At 44.5% G+C, this 23,311-nt stretch overlaps 1 protein-coding gene across 1 annotated transcript in view; it reads left to right on the top strand.

Annotated features, from left to right (window-relative positions):
* Positions 1–9,979, top strand: part of DGKG (diacylglycerol kinase gamma) — a 117,958-nt gene extending 107,979 nt beyond the window's left edge. The window contains exons 25-26 of the mRNA XM_084842004.1: positions 885–945; positions 6,866–9,979. Of these exons, the coding sequence (XP_084698130.1) occupies positions 885–945; positions 6,866–6,964 (160 nt within the window). The 3' untranslated portion in view covers positions 6,965–9,979. The remainder of the gene's footprint in view (positions 1–884; positions 946–6,865) is intronic.
* The last annotated feature ends 13,332 nt before the right edge of the window (positions 9,980–23,311 follow it).

The raw sequence follows: 23,311 nt of genomic DNA, 5'->3' as shown, positions 1-23,311 counted from the left end.
TGACAGGCAAAAAGCCAGTGAGCAAGTAAACAGGGGCATCCACTGCTCCCCCTTCTCCCCACTTATTGGATGCCTACAGCCAGATGCTAACTGTGTTTACTCAGCAATAAGTGCATTTATTTCAGTGACATTTACTGCCAAGTAACTATGTTTACAATTGCAGCCCAGCAGCCCAATCCTGTGCATGTTCAGTCAAAATCCAGTGAGTTCATCCTTTGCACATGTAGGTTGCATTTTCCCCCTCCCTACATTTGTGTATCCCCTGAGCCTCAGCAGATGGGACAGCAGCACCTTTGCTACCTGACAAGCTGGGCCATATGGGACCCACTAGGCCAATCAGGTGAGGAATGGGGACCTTAAAAGGCCTGGACCCACTCTCTCTCCTCTTTTTCAGGCAAGTTATTTGTTACAATCCTAGAAATCTCTGTTACCATTAAAATTAAGCTTCTAGCGCTCATTGTTGCAGCCATGAAAATGGGGTGGGGAAAAAGTCCTAAGGGGTCAAACACAGAGGTATGTTTTTAATTAAAACAACAAAAGCCCAGACTCATTGCATATTAAGAGTATCCTAGAAAAAAGTATAGTAGCCACTAATTGCAGCTTGCAGGTTCATATGTATGTTAAACAAATTACGTATGTCAAAGAGATGGGACTGATACATGAAAATTGCCTTTGACCCTTGCACCCCGCAACAGGTTGCTCAGCCATTGCATCTCCATTGTGAGAAAGTTACCTAGAGGTCCTACCCACCCATCACAAACGGTGTCAGGTCATCCTTTGCCTCAAATTCTGTTATTGGCAGCTTGCAGCAAGACATAATCCTGCCCTGACTTGCCCAGTTCACTCTCATAATGTTTACACTGTGTATTGTTTGTGGGTTCCAGGACAACCAAGCTGTTGCCCATGCAGGTGGATGGAGAGCCCTGGATGCAACCACCTTGCACGGTGAGTAGTTGAACTTCATGAAAACCATCTGGGATATAGGAATGGAGCTCACATATGAAATGTATCCCTCTAGGGCCTGAGCTACAAGTGGGACCCAAACCTCAGTTGCTGAGCCTGAGAAAGGGCTAAAAAAAATGTTTAAGCTTCTATTCCAAATAAAAGCAAAGAAGCAAAACAGCTACAGTACCCTAGCAAAGATCCTGCTCACGATTTTAGAAGAGGGAGGTATGCTGCTTCTGTTTCCTTTGATGTCAGATCCATTCAGAATATATTTGTATCCCTAATGGAAAATGAAAGAAAAATTAAAGGGAGAGAGATCTATGGCTGCTGTACGCCATTATGGAGATTATTGGAGACAGTCAGTCAGTGTACCTTCAGTGTATCCATGCCAGTGTCCACCATCTGAAGATCAAAGGAGGATGTGTTAGACATGTTAGAAGAACAGTATGGGACCCAAATTGTCCTCTGTTATCTGAGAATGGGTAGAACAGATTGTTGCAAAGAAGCATTTCAGCTGAAAATAAAAGATCTTCGGATTCTTGTGTACGTACAAATGTCACCAGTGGTCAGGAAATAGCAGCACTAGGAATATTTTTCTCATTGGTCATTTAATGCTGGCATAGTATTTATTCGGTTTCCACAAGGGGTATTAAGTACTGTCTGTACAGCTATATGAGCCGATACCCCTGACAGAATAGCAGTGGTTTCAACTGAACCTTGGTGATTGGATAAAAACCTTGCCCAAAGGAATTATGGTGAGAACCTGGGGGTATCAAGGCATTTGGTTTCTTTTTCTGCGTGATGTTGGATACCAGTCCCTCCCATCCTTCACATTGCTTTGAGGCCTTAACCTTGTGACAGAGGACTGGTCAGACAAGAAATGCTTGATGTGCCTTCCTGGGGAGCCTGCTACTCTTTTGCTGCCTCCACAGCTACCCATAGGGCTTGACGGCTGGACTATCTCAGTGCCATCTCCAATTCAGCAGGTATTCTAATAAGCAGCCTTGCTCATCTTACACAGAGAACTGGACAGACTTGTCCTTTCTTTCCCTGAAGCAACAGGTGTAGCAGGTGGAACTGTGAGCAGAGCCTTTCTTGACAGTGGTTCAATCTGGTCACAGGAGGACATTTCGAATCAGGCAGAGCAGGGTGAAGAAATGCCGGTTTATATACCCCCTTTCAGCAGAGTTTGTTTGTTTGTTTATTATATTTGTATAATGCCCAAAAAAAAAATTAAAGGCCTCAGAACGTGTCATCACGATAATAAAAACCTAGAATGTCTGGGAGAAGAGAAATAGCTTCACCCAGGGCTGAAAAGATAACAGTGTGGGCACCAGGTGAGCCTCCTTGGGAAGGGCATTGCATAAATGGGGTCCCACAACTGAGGAGTGGGCAGAAAGTAAGTCTCCAGATGTTTTGGACTTCAACTCCCAGTATTTTAGAGTTGACATCCAAAAAATTTAGAGATTTCCCTTTTCCCCTCTCCTGACCTAAAGGACTAGCAGGTACATATGGGAGGAGACGCTCCAGGTTTAGATACTTTGTCTCCAAGCAGTTTAGGATACCAGTCTCTGATGGTCTAGTCATTAGGAAGGAGTTCACCACCACAGCTGTGCAACACAACTATTCCAACACTCCAGGAACACTTTGTCTTGCTACCTGATATGGAGGACCCTTTTCCACACATTTGGGTGTTGCAAACAGTTTTAAATTGGGAACACTCATAAGCATTGGCTGCATCTGAGTACTGGAAAGGAAATCCCCTTTCTCTCATTTAGTGGGAAAGAGAGCCCTCTGGCCTAAATGCACCATTGAAGGACACCAGCAAGCAAACAGAAAGCCTCTGTATGCCTGGCTTCTGTGTGCTGTAGAAATGCAGCATATTCTGAGTACCTGGTAGAAAAATTACCAAGTTGGGAATCTGTTCCAAATGAAATAGTAAGTGGTGTAGGCTTGTATGAATAATACATTGTCAACCAATCAGTGTTAGATAATGCTTGGAAAATGTTCTTTTCAGTTAAGCTGGGCGGCTAGGGCAGTATCCAGCTGTGTCACTCCACTAGCACAAGTCACATTGCACCAGGGCAGACGAGATTCCAAACTATGCACAAGAGGACAATCCAACTAAAGTTGCATTTGCACGTGCACATTTCACTTGCGCAACCCATTGCACAACAGATTGTGCATTACCACTTACATACAGAAAAATTTTGCAGAGCTCCGCTAGCACTATTTGAGTCTGTGGAATGACACTGTTGGATACTGCCCATGACCTCCAGTCAGTCATTAGGGAAATACTGTAACTGTAGAGTACTTACGGGGATCACCATCTCCATTCAGTCTACCAGGAGCGTACCTTCAAAAGCAAGGATGGGAACGTATGGCCCTCTAGGTGTTGGTGGGCTGCAACTCCCATCAGCCCCAGCCTATGTAGCTAATGGTGAAAGATGATGGGAACTGCAGTCCAATAACATCTGGTGGACCACACATTCCCCATCCCTATTCGATAGGAATCCTACTCCATCCAGATCTTTGCCCCTATTTCTGATAACTGGACATATGATTACCAGAAGCCTCGCAAAATCAAATCATCACCCCACCACACACCCAGACACCCACCCCACTGCCCTATTTATTCTGGAGAAACTTCAGCTGATTTGAAAGATTCCACAACTGTGAAAGAGGCTGAGGTGCCTTGATGTAAATGTAAGGTCCTAGAAAGACAGTGCAACCACCCCGTCCAGCATCACCATACCTTCATGAAACAACTTTGAAAAGTGGGGAGAAGGTCCCATCTTTTACCCCTGTTTTGCTTATCCTTCTTGGTACTGCCCAGTCCTGTTTTTCCCATTGCTGATCTCTTAGCACTGGTAGAAAGGAAAAGGGAGCCCCAAACAACCCAGCTCCTGCAAAGGTGACTGGATCATGCTAGGGACTCCTAGAGAGATGGTTTCTCAGAGTGGAGCAGGGGGAGATCCTCTCCTTCCCTACCTCTCCTATGTACTGAGAAAATTTCCTTCGTTACAGGATCCACAAAGTTAAAAAAGAAAAGAAAAGCAAGCTGATAACTGTACAGTATCAGAACTCTGTCTTCTGTCTGCAATGGAGAAGGACCAGAATTCCTTTCAAGTGTCACATTTATGTACCTCAGCCAGGGATTCAGGGAGAGTCACACTGGGTTAACTCTAGCACTCCAGAGCAGGAGTTCCCAAACTTTTTGGGTCCCATGGGCACATTTGGGAATTTGAGAAACTGCTGTGGGCACCACTACAAAATAGCCATGGAGGATGTGGCTAGTCACATAATGGCTGCCGTGGAGGCCGGGCTAGTCCAGAGAGGTTGGGGGGAGAGAAATAACAAGGCTAGAGGCTGGGAGGGAGGGGGAAATAACACGGCAAAAGGGTAGAGGGATGAGAAAGTGTGAGGCTAGAAGACAGGAGGAAGATAAACAGTGAGGTCAAGAGGTGGGAGAGAGAAATAGCAAGGCTAGAGGCTGGGAGTCAAGAGAAACAGCGCAATAAAGGGGTGAGTGGGAAAGAAAGAGCAAGGCTAGGGTCTAGGAAGGGAGAGAAAGAAGAAGGCGAGAGAGGGGGAAGGGAGAGAAATGGCAAGGAAAGGGATAGGCTATGTGTAGCCTAAATAGCAAGGCTGTGTATAATTGCTAGAAAGTTGCATTTTCATATATAGGCATTTCATATGTATTCATTGCTGTGGATATATACAAACACATGTACACATATTAAAAAAACGGGGCGAATTTTAAAAAGAAGCTTCGTGGTTGCCTTCAGCCACCATGTTGTAAACCCCTTTGTGAGTACATTGGAGGGCCCCATGGGCACCATGCTGGGGAGCCCTACTCCAGAGCATTGCCTCTTTTAAGTCCAGGCCCATGTGGGTCAGGGGCTTGACTTTGGACACCGCAGAGTCCTGATCCTCCCTTTTATTTTGTCAGACTCAGTCTAATGCAGCTGACCGGGTTTGTGGCTCCTACTTTAATTCCACAAAAGCCCAGCACACAATAGGGCAGCCTTCCCCAACCTAGTTCCCTCCAGGGATGTTTGACTACAGCTTCCATCATCCACACCCACCATTGCCCATCTTGGCTGTGGATGCTGGGAGTTGCAATCCAACAATCCAGGTTGGGGAAGGCTACAATAGGGTGATCAAATCCAGTGAAAGGGAAAGATCCCATCCACTGAATAGCTGTGTAGGAGGGAATTTCCACCGATGCCACTTTTTTCCCTCTGCAAACAACTGGCAAGTGTGAAATCATCTCTTCTGTACAGCTATACAAGGTACAGGAACCTTGTCCACTATTATATCTGGGGGCGGGGGGATCTCCACGGCAACTGGTTTAGTTTGCTCTCCGCTTTGCTGCAGTTTTTACTGGAGTCAAATCTGCTCCATCTGGGGACACACAGGGCTTGAAAGCCTGGATTACCCCAAAGCTAGCCTGAGGCTCTCAGCAGGTCACACAGCAGTTTACCGCAAATTGTTTGGGTGGCTACTGGGTGGAGTCTCATCCACGTCATCACCTAGAGAGCCCGTTCCCTCCCCCACACTCCCTCCCACTCTTGCCTTGTTCTACCCTTTCTGCTTTCTCTGGCTAGTGTGTGTTAATGCCTGTCTCCGCATCCTATTCTCACTTCCTCCCTTTTTGATTACTGTCCCTCCAAAACTGCATTAGCACAATAGCAGGTATAGCTGCTCCCATTCAAATGCACTATTTCACAATAGTGCTATAGTGCTATAGGGGGTATAGCTACTCCTACTCAAATGCGCTATTCACGACAGTGCTGTAGTACTATAGTGCTATAGGATTATAGCTACTCCCATTCAAATGCACTATTTCACAATAGTGTTATAGTGCTATTGGGGGTATAGCTACTCCCATTGAAATGTGCTATTTCGCAATAGTGCTGTAGCACTATAGTGGGTATAACTACCCCCGTTCAAATGTGCTCTTTCGTGACAGTGCTATAGGGGTATAGCTACTCCCGTTCAATGCGTGAAATGACAGAAACATCGGGGAAACACCCCTTGACCAGGGTGAGTGAGGTCACGGCTCGGTGAAAGACACACCCTTGGGCAAGGCAATCATGCTGGAGTAAATTTAGAAGGCTGGTGCACACCTCAACAGAAACGCAGACAAGCCAAATTAAGGAAAACAATCAGACTAACAGTAGTCTCAGAAAACCAACTTTCGGCGCAAAATTCTGGGGTAGCTGTGGGATGGCCATGATGTCACGTGCCCTGAACAACCTCCAAATGCAGCAAACTTGCAGTCAATCACTCATGGAGACACCTCTCTGATCTTACTTGCATGCAGTAATCTGGCATAAATGGAGGTTGGAGATGGAACATGATGTAGACTGATGTTCCCCTAACAGCATGATTATCTCAGGTAGCAGAAAATGCCTGTCCTTGGCCTCTTGGCATAGTGGCTGTGTGGAAACAGCCTTTCTGTCATCCTGATACAATGAGGAACTGTTGAAATAGCTGGGTATGTGTAGCCTACAGAACAGAAGATTAAGGGCAGACATGATAGCGATCTTCAAATATCTCAAAGGTTGCCATGCAGAAGATGGAGCAGACTTGTTCTCTGTTGCTTCCAAGGGCAGGACTAGAACCAATGGGTGGAAGTTGCAGCCAAGCAAATTTCAGCTAAACATGAAGAGAGACTTCCTAATAGTAAGACTTACTTGACAGAAGAACAGACACCCTCAAGAGATGGTGGACTCTCCTTCACTCTTTAAGCAAAGGCCGGACAGCCATTTGTCAGCAATGCTGTAGCTTCATCCTACACTATAGATCCTGCATTGAGCAGGGGGTGGGGGGGTGGACTAAATGACCTGTAAGTTCCCCTTCCAACTCTAAAATTCAGTGACTGAAAAAGAAGTTTCCATTCTTCTGCTTTCAGATTAAAATTACCCACAAAAGCCAAGTGCCAATGTTGCTAGGACCTCCCCAAAAGAGCAGCTTCTTCTTCCTGAGGAGGAGGAACCGAACTCGAGACTAATCTGTAACCCAGCAAAGAACAATCTTCAGAAGCAGCAGTCCTCCTTTCCAGTGGCAACCACACTGAGGAAAAGTCTATGGAAAAGAAACCTTCATCCTTTCAGATTTCCTGGCTTCTGAATCTGCTTCGGAAACACCAGTCTGGAGGCAGCATTATGAACTCTTAGCGGAAAATAACAGGGTTGGCATTCGGCAGTCGAACTGAAATAGCGGTGTGGGTTTGTATATACATGCACACATAGCCACATTCTCTAAATATCGCTGGCAGGGATAACACTAACGTTGATGGTTCAGGAGGATTTTTTCTCCCCTACAATGCCACAGTCCAAGGAGGGGAAACTCTCAACTGCTTTGGTTGGCCTGTGGTGAAAGCTGGGACTCTTCTGAAGAGAGCTGTTCTGGGCAACCATGAATTACACAGCCCTGTCAGAAAGCAAACAGACAAGACATGGAAACAGCATGTCTGACGTAGCTCCTGCAGATGCAATGTAGGAGCGTTTCCATTTCATTCGGACTCTCTAGAACCCCGAAGTTGCTGTCGAAGCATCAAACTTGGCGAGAAATCAAGATTTGCTTATTTATTTATTTTGAAAAAGTGTGTCGGAAGACATTTGGCATCTTGCTGTACTGCCCTCATGTTCACCAAATCCTACACTTTATTAGAAATGTTATTTATTTATTTTTCTTAGTTTAGAAAACATGGGGGAGATGAGAAGGGAAAGGAGAGGGCACATTATTTTTCCAGCTCTTACAGTAACAATGTCCTTTGCTAGCTGTGTGTGTGTGTGTGTGTGTGTGTGTGAGAGAGAGAGAGAGAGAGAGAGAGAGAGAGAGAGAGAGAAGCAGAAGAATCTGGGCAGGCATTCCATTTCAGAAGCATATGAATGCAGAAACCAATTTTTGCCAAGAGGAAGCCAGAAAGAGTGAGGCTGACAGTAAAAGACAAGAGTCTTTTGGGGAAGTATTGGGCAAACTCAGGGTATTTTAAATCTAAGAATAACCAGTCACAGTTTGATATGATGACAACCTCAGCAAATTTGGGAATACTTACAGCTTCAACATAAACCTCACCTCTCTATATTCATATTTTTGTATTCTCATTTCACTTTTGGAGGGTTTTTCTTTCCTTCAGTCTGAACACATTTAACACATAAGAAATTTAAAAAGTTTTCCCCAGCAGCTTCAGTTAAGAGATAGCTCTTTTGACCTTTCTCTCATCATGGGACTGGTTTAGTCCAGTGGCAAATAATGTGAACTGAAGGTTGGATGTGTTACTAAAACTGAAAATATGGCAAGGATTTAATGCAGAACCAAATGGAAATTCTATGGTAGGCATTTGAATGCCATTAGAGGTCAACTTGGTCTCATGATGAAACTTAAACTCAGAGGTCAAACTAAAGAGCTATTTTTTCATGCATTTGTTTCTGTAAGAGCAGGACAGAGAAGAACTCTAAGACTGCGATCCTGTACACACTTACCTGGGAGTAAGTCCCATTGAACTCAACAGACTTACTTCTGAGTAGACATATGGGATTGCACTGCACAGAACTCAGACACAAGAGATTAAAATGGCCATTCTTTAGATAGGAAATGGATAGCTAAGTTACCTCCCATGCTTCCATTCTCTAGCTCTTTCTTAACTGCATGGATTGTTAGTCAGATTTTGAATTGGCCAAAAGTAGAATGTGCAGGCAATGTCATCCCAAGCCACGTTGGGTTTAGCTCAGCAGTATCCCACATGCCATCTTGGTATGATCACTGTTTTTTATTCAAGAGAGGCTGGGAGGTGGAATTAATGAACAGCTTGAATAGCCTGTAGCAGGACTATTCTTCAAAACAGATTAATCATTGGTAAATGAGCCTATGAAAGAGGATGTTTATTACATCATCAAAGGAAAAGAGTCTGAGCCAAGAAGAAGTTCTTAATGTAAGCTTCTTCTGTGTTAGATAGTAACTTTGCCAGATTTTGTTTTGGGGCTCCTCGGCTTAATGCTGCTCAGAGTCGATAAGTGTGCCTCATTCACCTTTAACCACAGAAGAATAAGGAAGTCTTCACTGACTTTCCTTGTTGGGTGACTAGACCATCTGCAAGGCTCTTTTCTGCATATCCAGGACAAAAGAATGCGATCTCTGGTCTATTCTTTAAAGGTCTGTAAAAAGCTAGTGGCACAAATCCATCTACTACGCCTATTTATTTAACTGTTCAAATAAGGAGGAAGGATGTGCTCAGTTAATGTAGTTCTTTCTAGATGCAGTCATCTGACTTCACCTAGCAGAGCCTTCCCCAAGCTAGTGCCCTCCAGATGTGTTAGACTGCAACCCCAATCATTCTGGGAATGATGGGAATTGCAGTCCAACACATCTGGAGGGTGCCAGTTTGGAGAAGGCTTCACCTAGAAAGAAATGCATCTAACATTCTGAATAAGCTAGAAAATCTGGTGGAGACCTTGGCATCCATGACAACATTACAGTATTTTTCATAGGTACCATATATTGCAGACATGAACTCCACAGTGCTGAAGTGTTTTTTATCTGACAGTACCCTGGTGGTTATGCAAGAGGTACAATGTAGAACAAACTGTAATAATGATTGTGCAGGTAAGTTCTTAGATTTGGAAATGCATGGGATTTTCCCCAAATACGGAAATGTTGGTCTTGTGGTCTCAGGGATGTTTGGGCCCCACTTTCTGTGTTGCCTCTGGAGCCCTGTGGCAGCAGCTCTCACAGAGGGACTGTTTATACCCAAAGACCATGTGTCCATGTGCTACTTGTGGAGCAGAAGATCCCCTATTGGGCTATCAGCTTCATTATCCTGCCTATTTCCTCTCCTTTCCCTGCCTCTGTTTCCTCCCTGCTCTCTTCATCTGTCTCTGAACATCTTTGTTCCCCAAAGATCTTTGCCTCTCATCTTTTCTTTGTTTTGCTTCTTTTCAATTTTGGTTCTTAACCAAAATGACCAAAATATCCATGATGCAAAGACAGCATGTATTCCTTTCTTAAATATAATTTTCTTCTGCCATTGGTTTGCTCTTTGGTTTGGTTTAATGGTTTTGGTTTAATGGGCTACAGTAAAGAACAAATAAGAAGAATTTATCCAGAAGCCCCTGCCTATGGGTTGCCCAAGCAGAAAAACACCACAGGAGGAATTAGTGCCCTTGAAGGTTTTAACTCAGTTGCAGCCACATCTTAGCACAGCTTCTCAATTTGCTGAGAAAGCAAAGAAGAGGCGACATTAAGATACTAGACATTTCAAAATTGTAGAGTAGATCCTTATGGGGGGGTTGGGGGGTTACAGATGGGAACATAGTAATGGAGAAAAATTGAGCCAATGGCTAGGATTCTTGCTCTCTGCAGTCTGAGGTAGGGCAGCCGGATACAAAAGAGGACAGGGCTCATGCACCTTTAATAATCACATAACAGAGGGTATTTCTGCAGATGTAGAACCATTAAAGGTGGAGGAGGCCAGACCATTTTTGCATCTGGCCATCCTAACTAAATAGTAGCATTTTAGTGCTAGCTCAGTAACATTCAGGAACAAGAGTTATTAGTAGAATCCAAATAGTAGCCGCCACCATCATGAACAATATGCTACCCAGGCTAGACATTCTCTCTCCTTTGATAGAATCATAACATGAGTGAATTAAAAGACTATCCTAGATGTTACAGATACGGCTGGAAACGTCCTAGGAAGCAGCACACAAGAGGTATCTAGTGACACTATTTGTTGTTCAGTCGTTCAGTCGTGATTGACTCTTCGTGACCCCATGGACCATAGCACTCCAGGCCTTCCTGTCCTGCGCTCTCTCCTGGAGCGTGCTCAAGTCCATATTCATTGCATCAGTGATGCTATCTAGCCATCTCATCCTCTGCCGTCCCCTTCTCCTTTTGCCTTCAGTCTTTCCCAGCATCAGGGTCTTTTCCAGAGAGTTTTCTCTTCACATTAGGTAGCCAAAATATTTCAGCTTCAGCTTCAGTATCTGTCCTTCCAATGAGCACTCAGGGTTGATTTCCTTTAGTATGGACTGGTTTGACCTTCTTGCAGTCCAGGGGACTCGTAAGAGTCTTCTCCAGCACCACAGTTCGAAAGCATCAATTCTTCGGCGCTCAGCCTTCCTTATAGTCCAGCTCTCACAGCCATACGTTACTACTGGGAAAACCATAGCTTTGATTAGACGGACCTTTGTTGGCAAGGTGATGTCTCTGCTTCTTACTATGCTGTCTAGGTTTGCCATAGCTTTCCTCCCAAGGAGCAAGCATCTTTTAATTTCATGGCTACAGTCACCGTCTGCGGTGATCTTGGAGCCCAAGAAAATAAAATCTGTCACTGCTTCCATTTCTTCCCCTTCCATATGCCAGGAAGTGATGGGGCCAGATGCCATGATCTTCGTTTTTTTAATGTTGAGTTTCAAACCAGCTTTTGCACTCTCCTCTTTCACCCTCAACAAGAGGCTCTTTAGATCCTCTTCGCTTTCTGCCATTAGGGTGGTATCATCTGCATATCTGAGGTTGTTGATGATTCTCCCGGCAATCTTAATTCCGACCTGTGATTCATCCAACCCGGCATTTCTCATGATGTACTCTGCATATAAGTTAAATAAGCAGGGCGACAATATGCAGCCTTGTCGTACTCCTTTCCCAATTTTGAACCAATCGGTTGTTCCATGTCTGGTTCTTACTGTTGCTTCTTGACCCTCGTACAGGTTTCTCTGGAGACAGGTAAGGTGGTCTGGTACTCCCATCTCTTTCAGAATTTGCCAGAGTTTGCTGTGATCCACACCATCAAAGGCTTTAGCGTAGTCAATGAAGCAGAAATAGACATTTTTCTGGAATTCTATTGCTTTCTCCATGATCCAGCGAAAGTTGGCGATTTGATCTCTAGTTCCTCTGCCTCTTCGAAACCCAGCTTGTACTTCCGGTAGTTCTCGGTTCGCATACTGCTGAAGCCTAGCTTGTAGGATTTTGAACATCACCTTGCTGGCATGTGAAATGAGCGCAATTGTACGGTAGTTTGAACACTCTTTGGCATTGCCCTTCTTTGAAATTGGAATGTAAACTGACTTTTTCCAGTCTTGTGGCCACTGCTGAGTGTTCCAAATTTGTTGGCATATTGAGTGCAGCACTTTAACAGCATCATCTTTTAGGATTTTAAATAGCTCAGCTGGAAGACTGTCATCTCCGCTAGCTTTGTTGTTAGTAATGCTTCCTAAGGCCCACTTGACTTCACAATCGAGGATGTCCGGCTCAAGTTCAGTGACCGCACTCTCCTGGCTATCAGGGACATTCAGATCTTTCCTGTATAGTTCTTCTGTGTATTCTTGCCACCTCTTCTTAATCTCATCTGCTTCTGTTAGGTCCCTGCCTTCTTTGTCCTTTATCATGCCCATCTTTGCACAAAACGTTCCCTTGAGATCTCCGATTTTCTTGAAGAGATCTCTAGTCTTTCCCATTCTGTTGTTTTCCTCGATTTCTTTGCATTGTTTATTTAAGAAGGCCTTCTTGTCTCTCCTTGCTATTCTCTGGAACTCTGCATTCAGTTGGATATATCTTCCCCTTTCTCCCTTGCTTTTCGCTTCCCTTCTTTCCTCAGCTACTTGTAAAGCCTCATCAGACAGCCACGTGGTGTTCTCGCATTTCTCTTTCTTTGGGATGAATTTAGTTGCTGCCTCTTGAACAATGTTACGGACCTCCATCCATAGTTCCTCAGGTACTCTGTCTATCAGGTCTAATCCCTTAAATCTATTCCTCACCTCCACTGTATATTCATAACGGATATGATTTAGGTCATACCTGAATGGTTTAATGGTTTTCCCTACGTTCTTCAATTTCAGCTGAAATTTTGCAAGAAGCAGCTCATGATCTAAGCCACAGTCAGCTCCAGGTCTTGTTTTTACTGACTGTATGGAGCTTCTCCATCTTTGGCTGCAAAGGACATAATCAATCTGATTTCGATATTGACCATCTAGTAATGTCCATGTGTAGAGTCGCCTCTTGTGCTGTTGGAAAAGAGTGTTTGCTATGATCAGCATGTTCTCTTGGCAAAACTCTATTAACCTTTGTCCTGCTTCATTTTGTACACCAAGGCCATGCTTGCCTGTTACCCCGGTGATTTCTTGACTTCCTACTTTAGCATTCCAATCCCCTATGATGAAGAGGACATCTTTTTTTGGTGTTAGTTCTAGAAGGTGTTGTAGGTCTTCATAGAACCGATCAACCTCAGCTTCTTCGGCATCAGTGGTTGGGGCATAGACTTGAATTACTGTGATGTTGAATGGTTTGCCTTGGATTCATACTGAGATCATTCTATCGTTTTTAAGATTGTACCCCAGTACTGCTTTTCCCACCCTTTTGTTGACTATGAGTGCTACTCCATTTCTTCTAAGGGATTCTTGCCCACAGTAGTAGATATAATCGTCACCTGAATTAAATTCGCCCATGCTTGTCCATTTGAGTTCGCTGATTCCTAAGATGTCAATGTTCAATCTTGCCATCTCATGTTTGACCACCTCCAGCTTCCCTCGATTCATTGATCTTACATTCCAGGTTCCTAAATAATATTGTTCTTTACAGCATCGGATTTTCTTTTCACCACCAGACACATCCACAGCTGAGTGTCCTTTCGGCTTTGGCCCAGCCGCTTCACTCTTTCTGGCACTACTTGGAAATTCCCTCTGCTCTTCCCCAGTAGTATATTGGACACCTTCCGACCTGAGGGGCTCATCTTCCGGCGTCATCTCTTTTAGCCTTGTGATACGTTCCATGGGGTTTTCTTGGCAAGAATACTGGAGTGGGTTGCCATTTCCTTCTCCAGTGGACCACATTTTGTCAGAACTCTCCGCCATGACCTGTCCATCTTGGGTGGCCCTGCACGGCATAGCTTATGGCTTCACTGAGTTACGCAAGCCCCTTCGCCACAACAAGGCAGTGATCCATGAAGGGGTGACACTATTTACCTGATGTGTATTTGGACATAAGCCCAACTGAAATCAATGGCACTTACTTTCAAGTAAGCATATTCAGGATTGCAGTGGCAATCCAGTCCTAAATATATTCACTCAGATTCAGTGACACTTACTTGCAAGTAAACATTTAAGGTCAGGCTACTTTGGGATAGTAGGTAAACCAAGGTAAGGGTTTAGATGGCTAAGGGCACAATGCTATGCCTGTTTAGACAGAAAAAAAAGCCTACAACTCCCAGCATTCCCAGGCTGAGGAATGCTGGGAGTTGTAGGCTTTTTTTCTGTCTAAACATGCATAGGATTGCACCCTAAATAAAAGAATATTGTCAAATACCTACAGAGAGAGGTTGTGGAAATTCGTTAGGAAACGGGTGTAGAAACATGATCGGTGCTGCAAAAGTCCATTTTTGACAGATAGGGAGGGAAAATAGCCAGAGGCCGACACAAGGAGAGAAATGTGGACAGCAGATGTGGTTCTAGAGCATCAGAGCAGCTCTAGAAAGAAAATGATCTGGCCACACTCAGGCTTTCATAATTTAAGTTAATCTTTGCTTCCACCTGGTGCCAAATATAACTTGGCCAATTGAAGGCTCTGCCCTGCAACTTGCTCTTTTATTAGTGCATGGCAGTAGAGGCATTTCAGCAGCAAGTAGCAAGATACAAAGATATGCACAAATGAGCAATGCAACGTGAAACAGCAAAACCATGTGATAGATATAAGTGGGGAACGAGTTAGCTTCAGTAGCAGTTAGAACAATCTAGAGTCATGTCTGTTTTTGTAAGCATGTTAGTGTAGACAGAGCAATTTCGGGGAATGTGTGTGATACAACCCTCCCTCAGGTCTGTCTGCCTTCACTTTGGGACAGCTGTCCTCACTGTCCCACAAGCATCAGCTCCTAAATTCAACAGGTACAAGAGACACCCAATATGCCTAATTGGTTCCCTTTACCCAACCAGGAGTAGTACCCAGGAAATATGAACACTATTGGTAGTGCAGAAAGATGAACAAGACATGAGATTTTATCATTTAAAAAAGAAACAAATTAAAGTGTATTTAATACAAGAAATGTTATCTTATAATGAATCAGTTCTCAGTCTTACCCTGTCTACTGTACCCCTTCTAACTCCTTTTCCCACAACCCCACAATCTAGATGTAGCTTAATCAAACCCTAAGGCCCTGTCTCCCCAACTGTCTGCCCCTTTTGTAAACTCAGTCTCCACACACACACACACACCTCACTCTCTGCCAAACAGTTAAGCCTAACTTACCTGGGTTCTATTTAACACAGCGAATACATATAAACCTTAATATAAACTCCACATGGCAAGCATCGTGATTTTGCCACAGTGAGCAAAACATTGTCCATTATCCACTCATTCCCTCAGCAGCCCTGTGAAACTCGCTGTTATTCCCTTTTTTATAGATTGGATGCCGAAGAGGAAAGATAAAACCAGTGAATTCACTGCTAAGCTGGATTTGGGATGCAAGTTCACCACTCAGTCCATGAGACCAATTAGCTTTTGAAGTTTCAAAAAACGAGCATGTGCAACCTCATCCTTGCTCATTTTCTTAAAGATTTCTGGTTTGCGTAATCCTCAGGCAGGATTATTCAGACAATTCTGCTTGCAAATCTGTAGCTGGTGAGTTCAAATTATACGCATGCTCCAATAAACTCCTACCAAGATACTTATTCCCAGGCAAGTGTGTGCAAGACTGTAGTCTTCATAGAACAAGTAAGGCTTGCTCCGTACAATACAGCTTTGGATACAGGACTAGGGCTACCAGATTCACAGCCAGAGAACCACCATATACATTTCAACTTCATCCTGCCCATCCCCTGCCCTGCTTGCTGAGTGACATTCTTGGTGGTGCCCTGATCAAGTACAGTAGTTGGGAAGAGTGTAGACCACAGGGCTGGGGAAGAAACAGGCAGGAGAAGCCACCCCTGCCTTATCTCCTCCCACTGGAAGATTTAAAGGCATATGAATGTTCTCCAGCTTTGATCCTGGTTGGCATACCTGCTTGACTGCAGCAACCCCACCTGCCTCACATAGATACATTTGATTTCCCTAGTTCTTGTTTAGATCTAAGCAGGCACCTGCCAAATTCATAAAGCTGGTCTCCTTCTTGCTATAGTTTTTGCCCCAATAATGCTAATTTAATACAGAGTCATCATTCATCAACTCATAAGTATTGGTATAAGAAAGCTTGGAACTTGCTGCTGTTTGTTTCATTTTTTTTCATTTTAGGAGAACTGTGAATTATTTGAATCTGACCCCAAACAGAAAAGTACCTCAGGCAAAAGAGTAGCCATTGGGATGCCAGCCTTGGGCCTTCTTACTAAATTGTCCTCTTTTATTTTCTGCAAGGGCCCCTGTGCTTTTTAACGGTTGCATGGTAAGCAGAAATGGACAAGATCACCCTTCCCCAACTCGACCCCCCCATGTATTGGACTACAACTCCCATCATCCCTAGCCATGCTGGCTGGGGAAGCCAGATTGGGGAAGGATGGACTAGACACAGCAGTTTATATCACTGCATTTATACTCTGTAAAAGGCCATACCTGTTGAATTTCTGCCTCTCATGCAGTTGCTAAAGACACAGAAGCCCTGCCAGAAAACACAGAAGACTTGCCAGAAAATACTGTCCTATTCACTCTGCAGGGCTGAGAGAGAAGCAGCACCAGCAGAAGCCTATTTTGGCTTTTGCATTGTCAAGAGAGCAACTGATCTGAATTCCAGCTGTGGGGGTTTTATTCCAGGTGATGACTCATTAGCCCAGCTTGATCTCCAGCCCAGGCAGAATATACAGGCTGACAGCCAGACAAAGCAGCAGTTATTTGTGAATCTTGCAAATGCCTTCTGCATACAACCGGTGCCCAATTCATGTGGAGCTCCTCTAGGGCCATTCAGAGGCAGGCAGGTGGGGCGGGGCGGGGCGGGGCTACTGACATTGGCTTCTCCAGTGAGATGACCGGCATATTTTATTTCATGTGGCTGGCAATTTGTGGACTCAGCACTTTATGGAAAGTAGGCCATATTCTCTACTGATGTGAATAAGCAGAGCTCTGTTTACTCTCCTCCGTTGACATCAGCGTAGACTTTTGGCCATGGAATTTGTGGACTGCAGATGGAACCTTTCACAGGGCAAAGGCAGTTTCAAGAAGCAACGCTGCGATAATAGTTCCATAGGGTCATGCAAAAATCCTGTATCTACTGTACCACACCTGCTCCTTGCTATCTCTCATTCTGTTGCCCTGCCTCTTGATCATTCTTTTGCTTCACCTTCTCTCCATCTCCATCTACACTCTACAGTAGTTTCTTCTCCTCTAGTCTTCCTTTCCCTCAGTGCTCTGAAGTGCATGTCAGCATATTACTTTGCCCTAGATAGATTCTGGGGAATTTAACTTGACAAGTGGTTATCCAGAATAGAAAACGTTAGGAAAAATATTTGCCACACTCTCTGTCTCATGTAAAGTGCCGGGGCTTTCTGTCTCTGGTCTGTTTAGTGGGCAGCTCCTTTATCTTTTCTTATGAGTCCTCCTCTTGTAAAATACTGGCGGTGCACCCCGTGGAGCTGCTGAGCAGCAATGCTAATCTGTTGTGCCCTGCTTCTGCATGAAACAGCTCAATACCCTCCCTTTGGCTTCTATAGAATCGCTGCACAGTTAAACAAGTATATCCTAAAGAAATGCAGTTCTTTCATATGCTGGTGCTATGTCAGGCTAGGGGCTGGCTCACATGTCTACATTCATCATTCATTGCCTGTAGATTCAACTGATCCTTGCATGTATGAATGAAGCATCAGCCATTACAGATTAATCACCATGGACAGAACTTCTGCATCTTCCAGGGTCAGCTCAAACACCGTATTTTCCAGGGGAGACATTTCATACATTCAGCCGAGTCACCAAGCATTGGCTAATCCTATGATGAGAAACTACGTGATATGCATGCATGTGTGAATCAGTCTGACATGTATAAAGTATTCAGGCAGGCCCTCCAGTGTTATGGGGAAGTGGTATTTGCCTCACTCATAGGAGTGTTTAGCTCCCAGGAGTCCATCCCAGTGCTGAGCATTCATCACCCACAATTCAGAAATCATATCCTTGCTGTTGAAACCCACGTGGACTAGGAACATAGGCAGCTGCTTATGCCAAATCAGACCATTGGTCCATCCAGCCCAGTATTATCTATACTGACAGGCAGCAGGTCTCCAGGATTTCAGGCAGGAGTCTTTCCCAGCTCTACAAGGAGATGCATGGGCTCTACCCCAGAGCTGTAGCACTTCCCCTGGAAGCACATCAAGTCTTGCTCCTGTCAGTCTCACTATCTGGTGGATGGGGTTTCTCTGACCCGTTGGGATCATGCTCACATATCTTCTGCAGAAACAAGCCAACAGTCCCACAGCAGACATTCAACATATGAATACAGCAAAACTCTAGATGGCAAATTGGTATGCATAAATTGTGCCTCTGTGGCAGAAGCTACTAAGCTAAACTGCAGTTCACTAGCATCTCACTAACCAAGTCTTAAGGGACTCTCAGAGAGAGAGAACGAGATCTGTATACAGGCAAAATGAGCATCTCTCCATCTAGGCTGTAATGAATGCACACTTCTCTCCTAATGTATTGTGTGAATACAGGCAGCCAGAGTAACCCTGTTCTGTTGCCACGACATGTACTGTATTATCTTCTTGAGCATGGACTGCTCTTCCCCCTTTCCCATGGATCTTGTTGTAGTTCCCTGCATGGAATTGTGTGATTTCGTAATGTAGCCCATGTTTATATGTAAATCCTAACTGATGTGGTTTTACATCCAATAAAATGACAATGAAGCAGTGGCTGGCTTTGGGGTGACTTTGGATTAATAACAGCAGCAGCAGTATTTGTGGCACTTACCAATGTGCAAAAGTACTATGGTGTTCCCCTCTGATGTGTGTGAACGTGAGCATCTTGTGTCTTGAGCACAGGAGTTCCCTGAAAGGCATCTTGAGAAGAGAATGATCAGACCTTGACTTATAAAATACAGCCACTTGTCTTGCCTTTCAGCTTTCCTGTGCCTTCAGTATTTACCCAAGGTGATTCGGTGTCCAGTATTCATGATTGACACAGCTGCAGCAATAATAGCAAGGACAGCCAGGAAGACTGAAACCATCGTCTTCAAAAATGTTAGACCCTAGCTAGAAAACAGCAGCGTCAGCATGGTGAAAATGTAGAGCCTAAGAGCACAATCCTATGCCTGTTTAGACAGAAAAAAAGTCCTACAACTCCCAGCATTCCCCAGCCAGCAATACTGGTTGGGGAATGCTGGGAGTTGCGCAACTTTTTTCTGTCTGAACATGCATAGAATTGCACCCTTACACCCCAATCCTAGACACAGAATGGACAAACAAAAAAGAGTCCCATTGATCTCCAAGTACTGTGTTACAAGTCAGGTTGCAAAGACGTTGTTTTGGATTCTTTCCTGTCATCAAGAAGCTCTCCGGCCCATCTGTCTGAAGATGGAGTCATTCATAAGATTACCTGGCAAGTTATTGGTAATCGTGTAATATAAAGAGAGCTCACAGTACGTTTGTTAATTGTGGGGGGCCATGGTAAGCTCAGTCTCTCTATCTTATTACATTTTTGTGTTGCATATGGGCTGCTTTATTGGCATGATTGTAACAGAACCCAGCAATAGCAAAGTGATTGTCTCCAGGCTATCATGGAATTGTCTGTGGTAGGGAAGTGTATAACATACCAATAACCCACTGGCACAATCAAGCCCATAAAGCCTATTGCAATCAAGAGGAATGAATGTAAGTCCAAACCAGATCAAAATCTGAGGCTTATCCCACAGGCCGTTGGCAAAGTGCAGTCTCACCAAGGATCTGAGAATTCCTTCCCCCTTTGGCAGGTTCATTCTTGCAAGGATAGGAAGGTCCCACATGGAAACAAAAGCAGAATCTATCAGGTCACACAGTCCCGGGTCACTGGAACATAGGAAGCTGCCTTATACTGAGTCAGGCCGCTGGTTCATCTAGCCCAGTATTTTAGACACTGGGAACTTCTGCCTGCAAAACATGTGCAGTTCCACTGAGTTATGGCCCTTTCCCCTTCCTGGGTGAGAGGCGTGGGGAAAGGAGTGCTTACTCCATTTTTCCCACCAGATAAAATTCTAAGTACAAAGTATCTCCTAAACAGGCCCAGTCTCTTTCAGCCTAAGCATCCTCACAAAGTTGCCATGAAGCTAACATGCAGGGAGAGGCTTTTATACATGAGTAAAATTACAGGCCTTTATTAATTTCTCAGTCTCCACCTCTTACATAGACATATAGGCCATGAACCAGAAAATGCTTGTTATCCCTAAATCCTGTTCAATGGAATTTAAGTGACTAGGGGTGCAATCCTATAACTTTAGACAGAAAGCATAGCTGGTTGAGGAATGCTCGGAGTTAGAATAATAGAATCATAGAATTGTAGGGTTGGAAGGGGCCTATAAGACCATTGAGTCCAACCCCCTGCTCAATGCAGGAATCCAAGTCAATCATCCCTGACAAGTGGCTGTCCAGCCTCATCTTGAATGCCTCCAGTGTGGGAGAGCCCACTACCTCCCTAGGTCATTGGTTCCATTGTCGTACTGCTCTAACAGGACGTTTTTCCTGATGTTCAGCCGGAATCTGGCTTCCTGTAACTTGAGCCCATTATTCCATGTCCTGCACTCTGGGATGATCGAGAAGAGATCCCGGCCTTCCTCTTTTTGACAACCTTTCAAGAACTTGAAGAGCGCTATCATATCTCCCCTCAGTCTTCTCAAGGTTAAGCATGCCCAATTCTTTCAGTCTCTCCTCACAGGGCTTTTGTTTCCAGTCCCCTGATCATCTTTGTTGCCCTCCTCTGAACCCTCTCCAGCTTGTCTGCATCCTTCTTAAAGTGCGGTGCTCAGAACTGGACACACTACTCCAGATGAGGCCTAACCAGTGCTGAGTAGAGGGGAACTAGTACTTCCTGGGATTTGGAAGCTATGTTTCTATTAATGCAGCCCAAAAGAGCATTAGCATTTTTTGCAGCCACATCACATTGTTGGCTCATATTCAGCTTGTGATCGACAACAATTCCAAGATCCTTCTCACTTGTAGTGTTGTTGAGCCAAGTCTCCCCCATCTTGTAACTGTGCATTTGGTTTCCTTTTCCTAGGTGCCGAACTTGGCATTTATCCCTATTAAATGTCATTCTGTTGTTTTCTGTCCAGAGCTCCAGTCTATCAAGATCACTTTGAATTTTGTTTCTGTCTTCCAGGGTATTAGCTATCCCGCCCAATTTTGTGTCATCTGCAGATATGGTCAGCATTCCCTGCACCTCCTCCTCCAAGTCATTAATAAAATGTTGAAGAGCACTGGGCCCAGGACTGAGCCCTGCGGTACCCCACTCGTTACCTCTCCCCAGTTTGAGAAGAGCCCAGATAAGCACTCTTTGAGTCCAATTCTGTAGCCAACTGTGGATCCACCTGATAGTTGTAGGACTTCTTTCTGTCTAGACATGCATAGGATTGCACCCTAACTTAAGATGATACCTAACTTTCTATGAATTGGGTCTAGCTACTGTATGATAGTAAAGACATACCTGTCCATCTAGTCCAGGAGTGTGGAACATTTGGCCTCCCAGCATGGCAAATGTTCAGGGGTGATGGGAGCTGTAGTCCCAACGAAGTCTGGAGGGCCACCAGTTCCCCACCCCTGGCTCTAGTCTAGCAACCTGTTTCCAGCTGTGGTCAAACAGAGGCCTCCAGAGAGCCTACAAAGCAGGCATGACAGCAAAAGCCCTTTCCTGTTGTATGTTCCCCAGCATTGGGGATTTAGAAGTATTGCTTGGAGGTTTCACTTAGGTCCTCTCTCTCTCTCTCTCCCCCTTCATACCACTTATATTTTATTTTATTTTACATCTATGATATCCTCGCTTAGTCTTCTTTCTCCTAAGCTAAAACAAAAACGATATGCCGAGTCTCACCCCCATATTTAGCACCCTCCCATCCTACCATCTTCTATCTACTGTATACCATTGTGCAACAAAACAACAAAGAGTCTTGGAGCCCTTTAAAAATTACAATTTTATTATGGCATAAGCTGTCATGGACTAGAGTCCGCTTTATCAGATCCATGCTGGATTATGATGCAATAATATATGCCATAATTATGTCTTTAAGATGCTTGTTGTTGTTGTTGCAACAGACTAATAAGGCTGTCTGGAATCACAACTATATCAATTTCATTCACTTTTTAGTTTCCATTCACATTTAAAATGGAGTTTCACTTGAATGCAAAAAGGGAGCATGATGTCATGTCCAAAGCTGCCTTGCCTTGGCGCTTCCCCAAATGCAGCCTTAATGCTTTTTGCTTCTTCTTTTTTTAACTATCTTACTGTCATCATTGAAAACTTATTGGTCAGTGTAGTTTCCCCTCTCAAAGTATAGTCTGTCACATATTTGCCAGGTGCCTGTTCTTATTGCAGGACAAAGTCATAGGACAGCTATCAAGTGGGAGACGATCATTGCCCAGGCAATGTCCCAGCCTGAACAGGAAGCCTTTTAGAGCAGGGGTAGGCAATCTGGTGCCCTCCAGATGTTTTGGACTACCATTCCCATCAGCCCCAACCAGCATAGACACTGGCAAGGGATTGTGGGGGTTGTAGTCCCAAACATCTGGAGGGCACCAGATGGCCAACCATTGCTTTAGAACTCTTCCTGTAGACATGAGCCAATGGGCAGCCTGGCAAAGCTCTGGGTTTCTAGTTCTAGTCCTGGCAGCTCCTGATACGCTGTAAGGTACCCTTTCTATAAGCTGCCTTCCTTGCAGCTGTGATGGGTCAGAGTAAATTGGATATGAAGCATCTTGCTCTTCCTGGCCTGAATCTTCTATATAAGGGGTGCAAGTGGAGCGTACAGGAAGTGGGGAATTTGGCAGTGGGGGGAAGGCATCCTTGGGGGGCTGCAGTAAAGGCCTTGAGGGGTGCAATTTGTTCTATGAGCACATGGCCCATCTCTTGCTGTAGAAGAGAGAATGTTAAACCAGATTTCAATCATCAGACCCTCAGAGCAGTCCGCAAAGTGAATGCTCTTTGTGTTCTGGGCAGAGCGGAAGTGAGCCTGGGCTAAGTGAGTCCAGTTACAGAAGTCCAGTTGCAGATGTCACACATATATTCCCTACATTCCCTGTCAATGTTTTTAAGCAACATTTCTATGTAAAAGGCTGATTTAAGTCATTGTGGCCTGTATAAATCAAAGCTTCTGATTTAAAAATAATCAATGCCTTCCCCCCACCCCAGGAGAACAAAAATAAAAGGCAGCAGCAGGCAGGCTCACGTGTCACCAAAACCAAAGGAAAAAGCTCCATGTGAAAGGTATTGTGTTAAA

The sequence above is a fragment of the Heloderma suspectum genome, chromosome 3 (genome assembly GCF_057233095.1).
Source record: "Heloderma suspectum isolate Gila_16-S chromosome 3, 16-S_ref, whole genome shotgun sequence".
Lineage (NCBI taxonomy): Eukaryota > Metazoa > Chordata > Lepidosauria > Squamata > Helodermatidae > Heloderma > Heloderma suspectum.
Note: the sequence above shows the minus strand (reverse complement) of the source record. Positions and strands in the feature narration are given on the sequence as shown.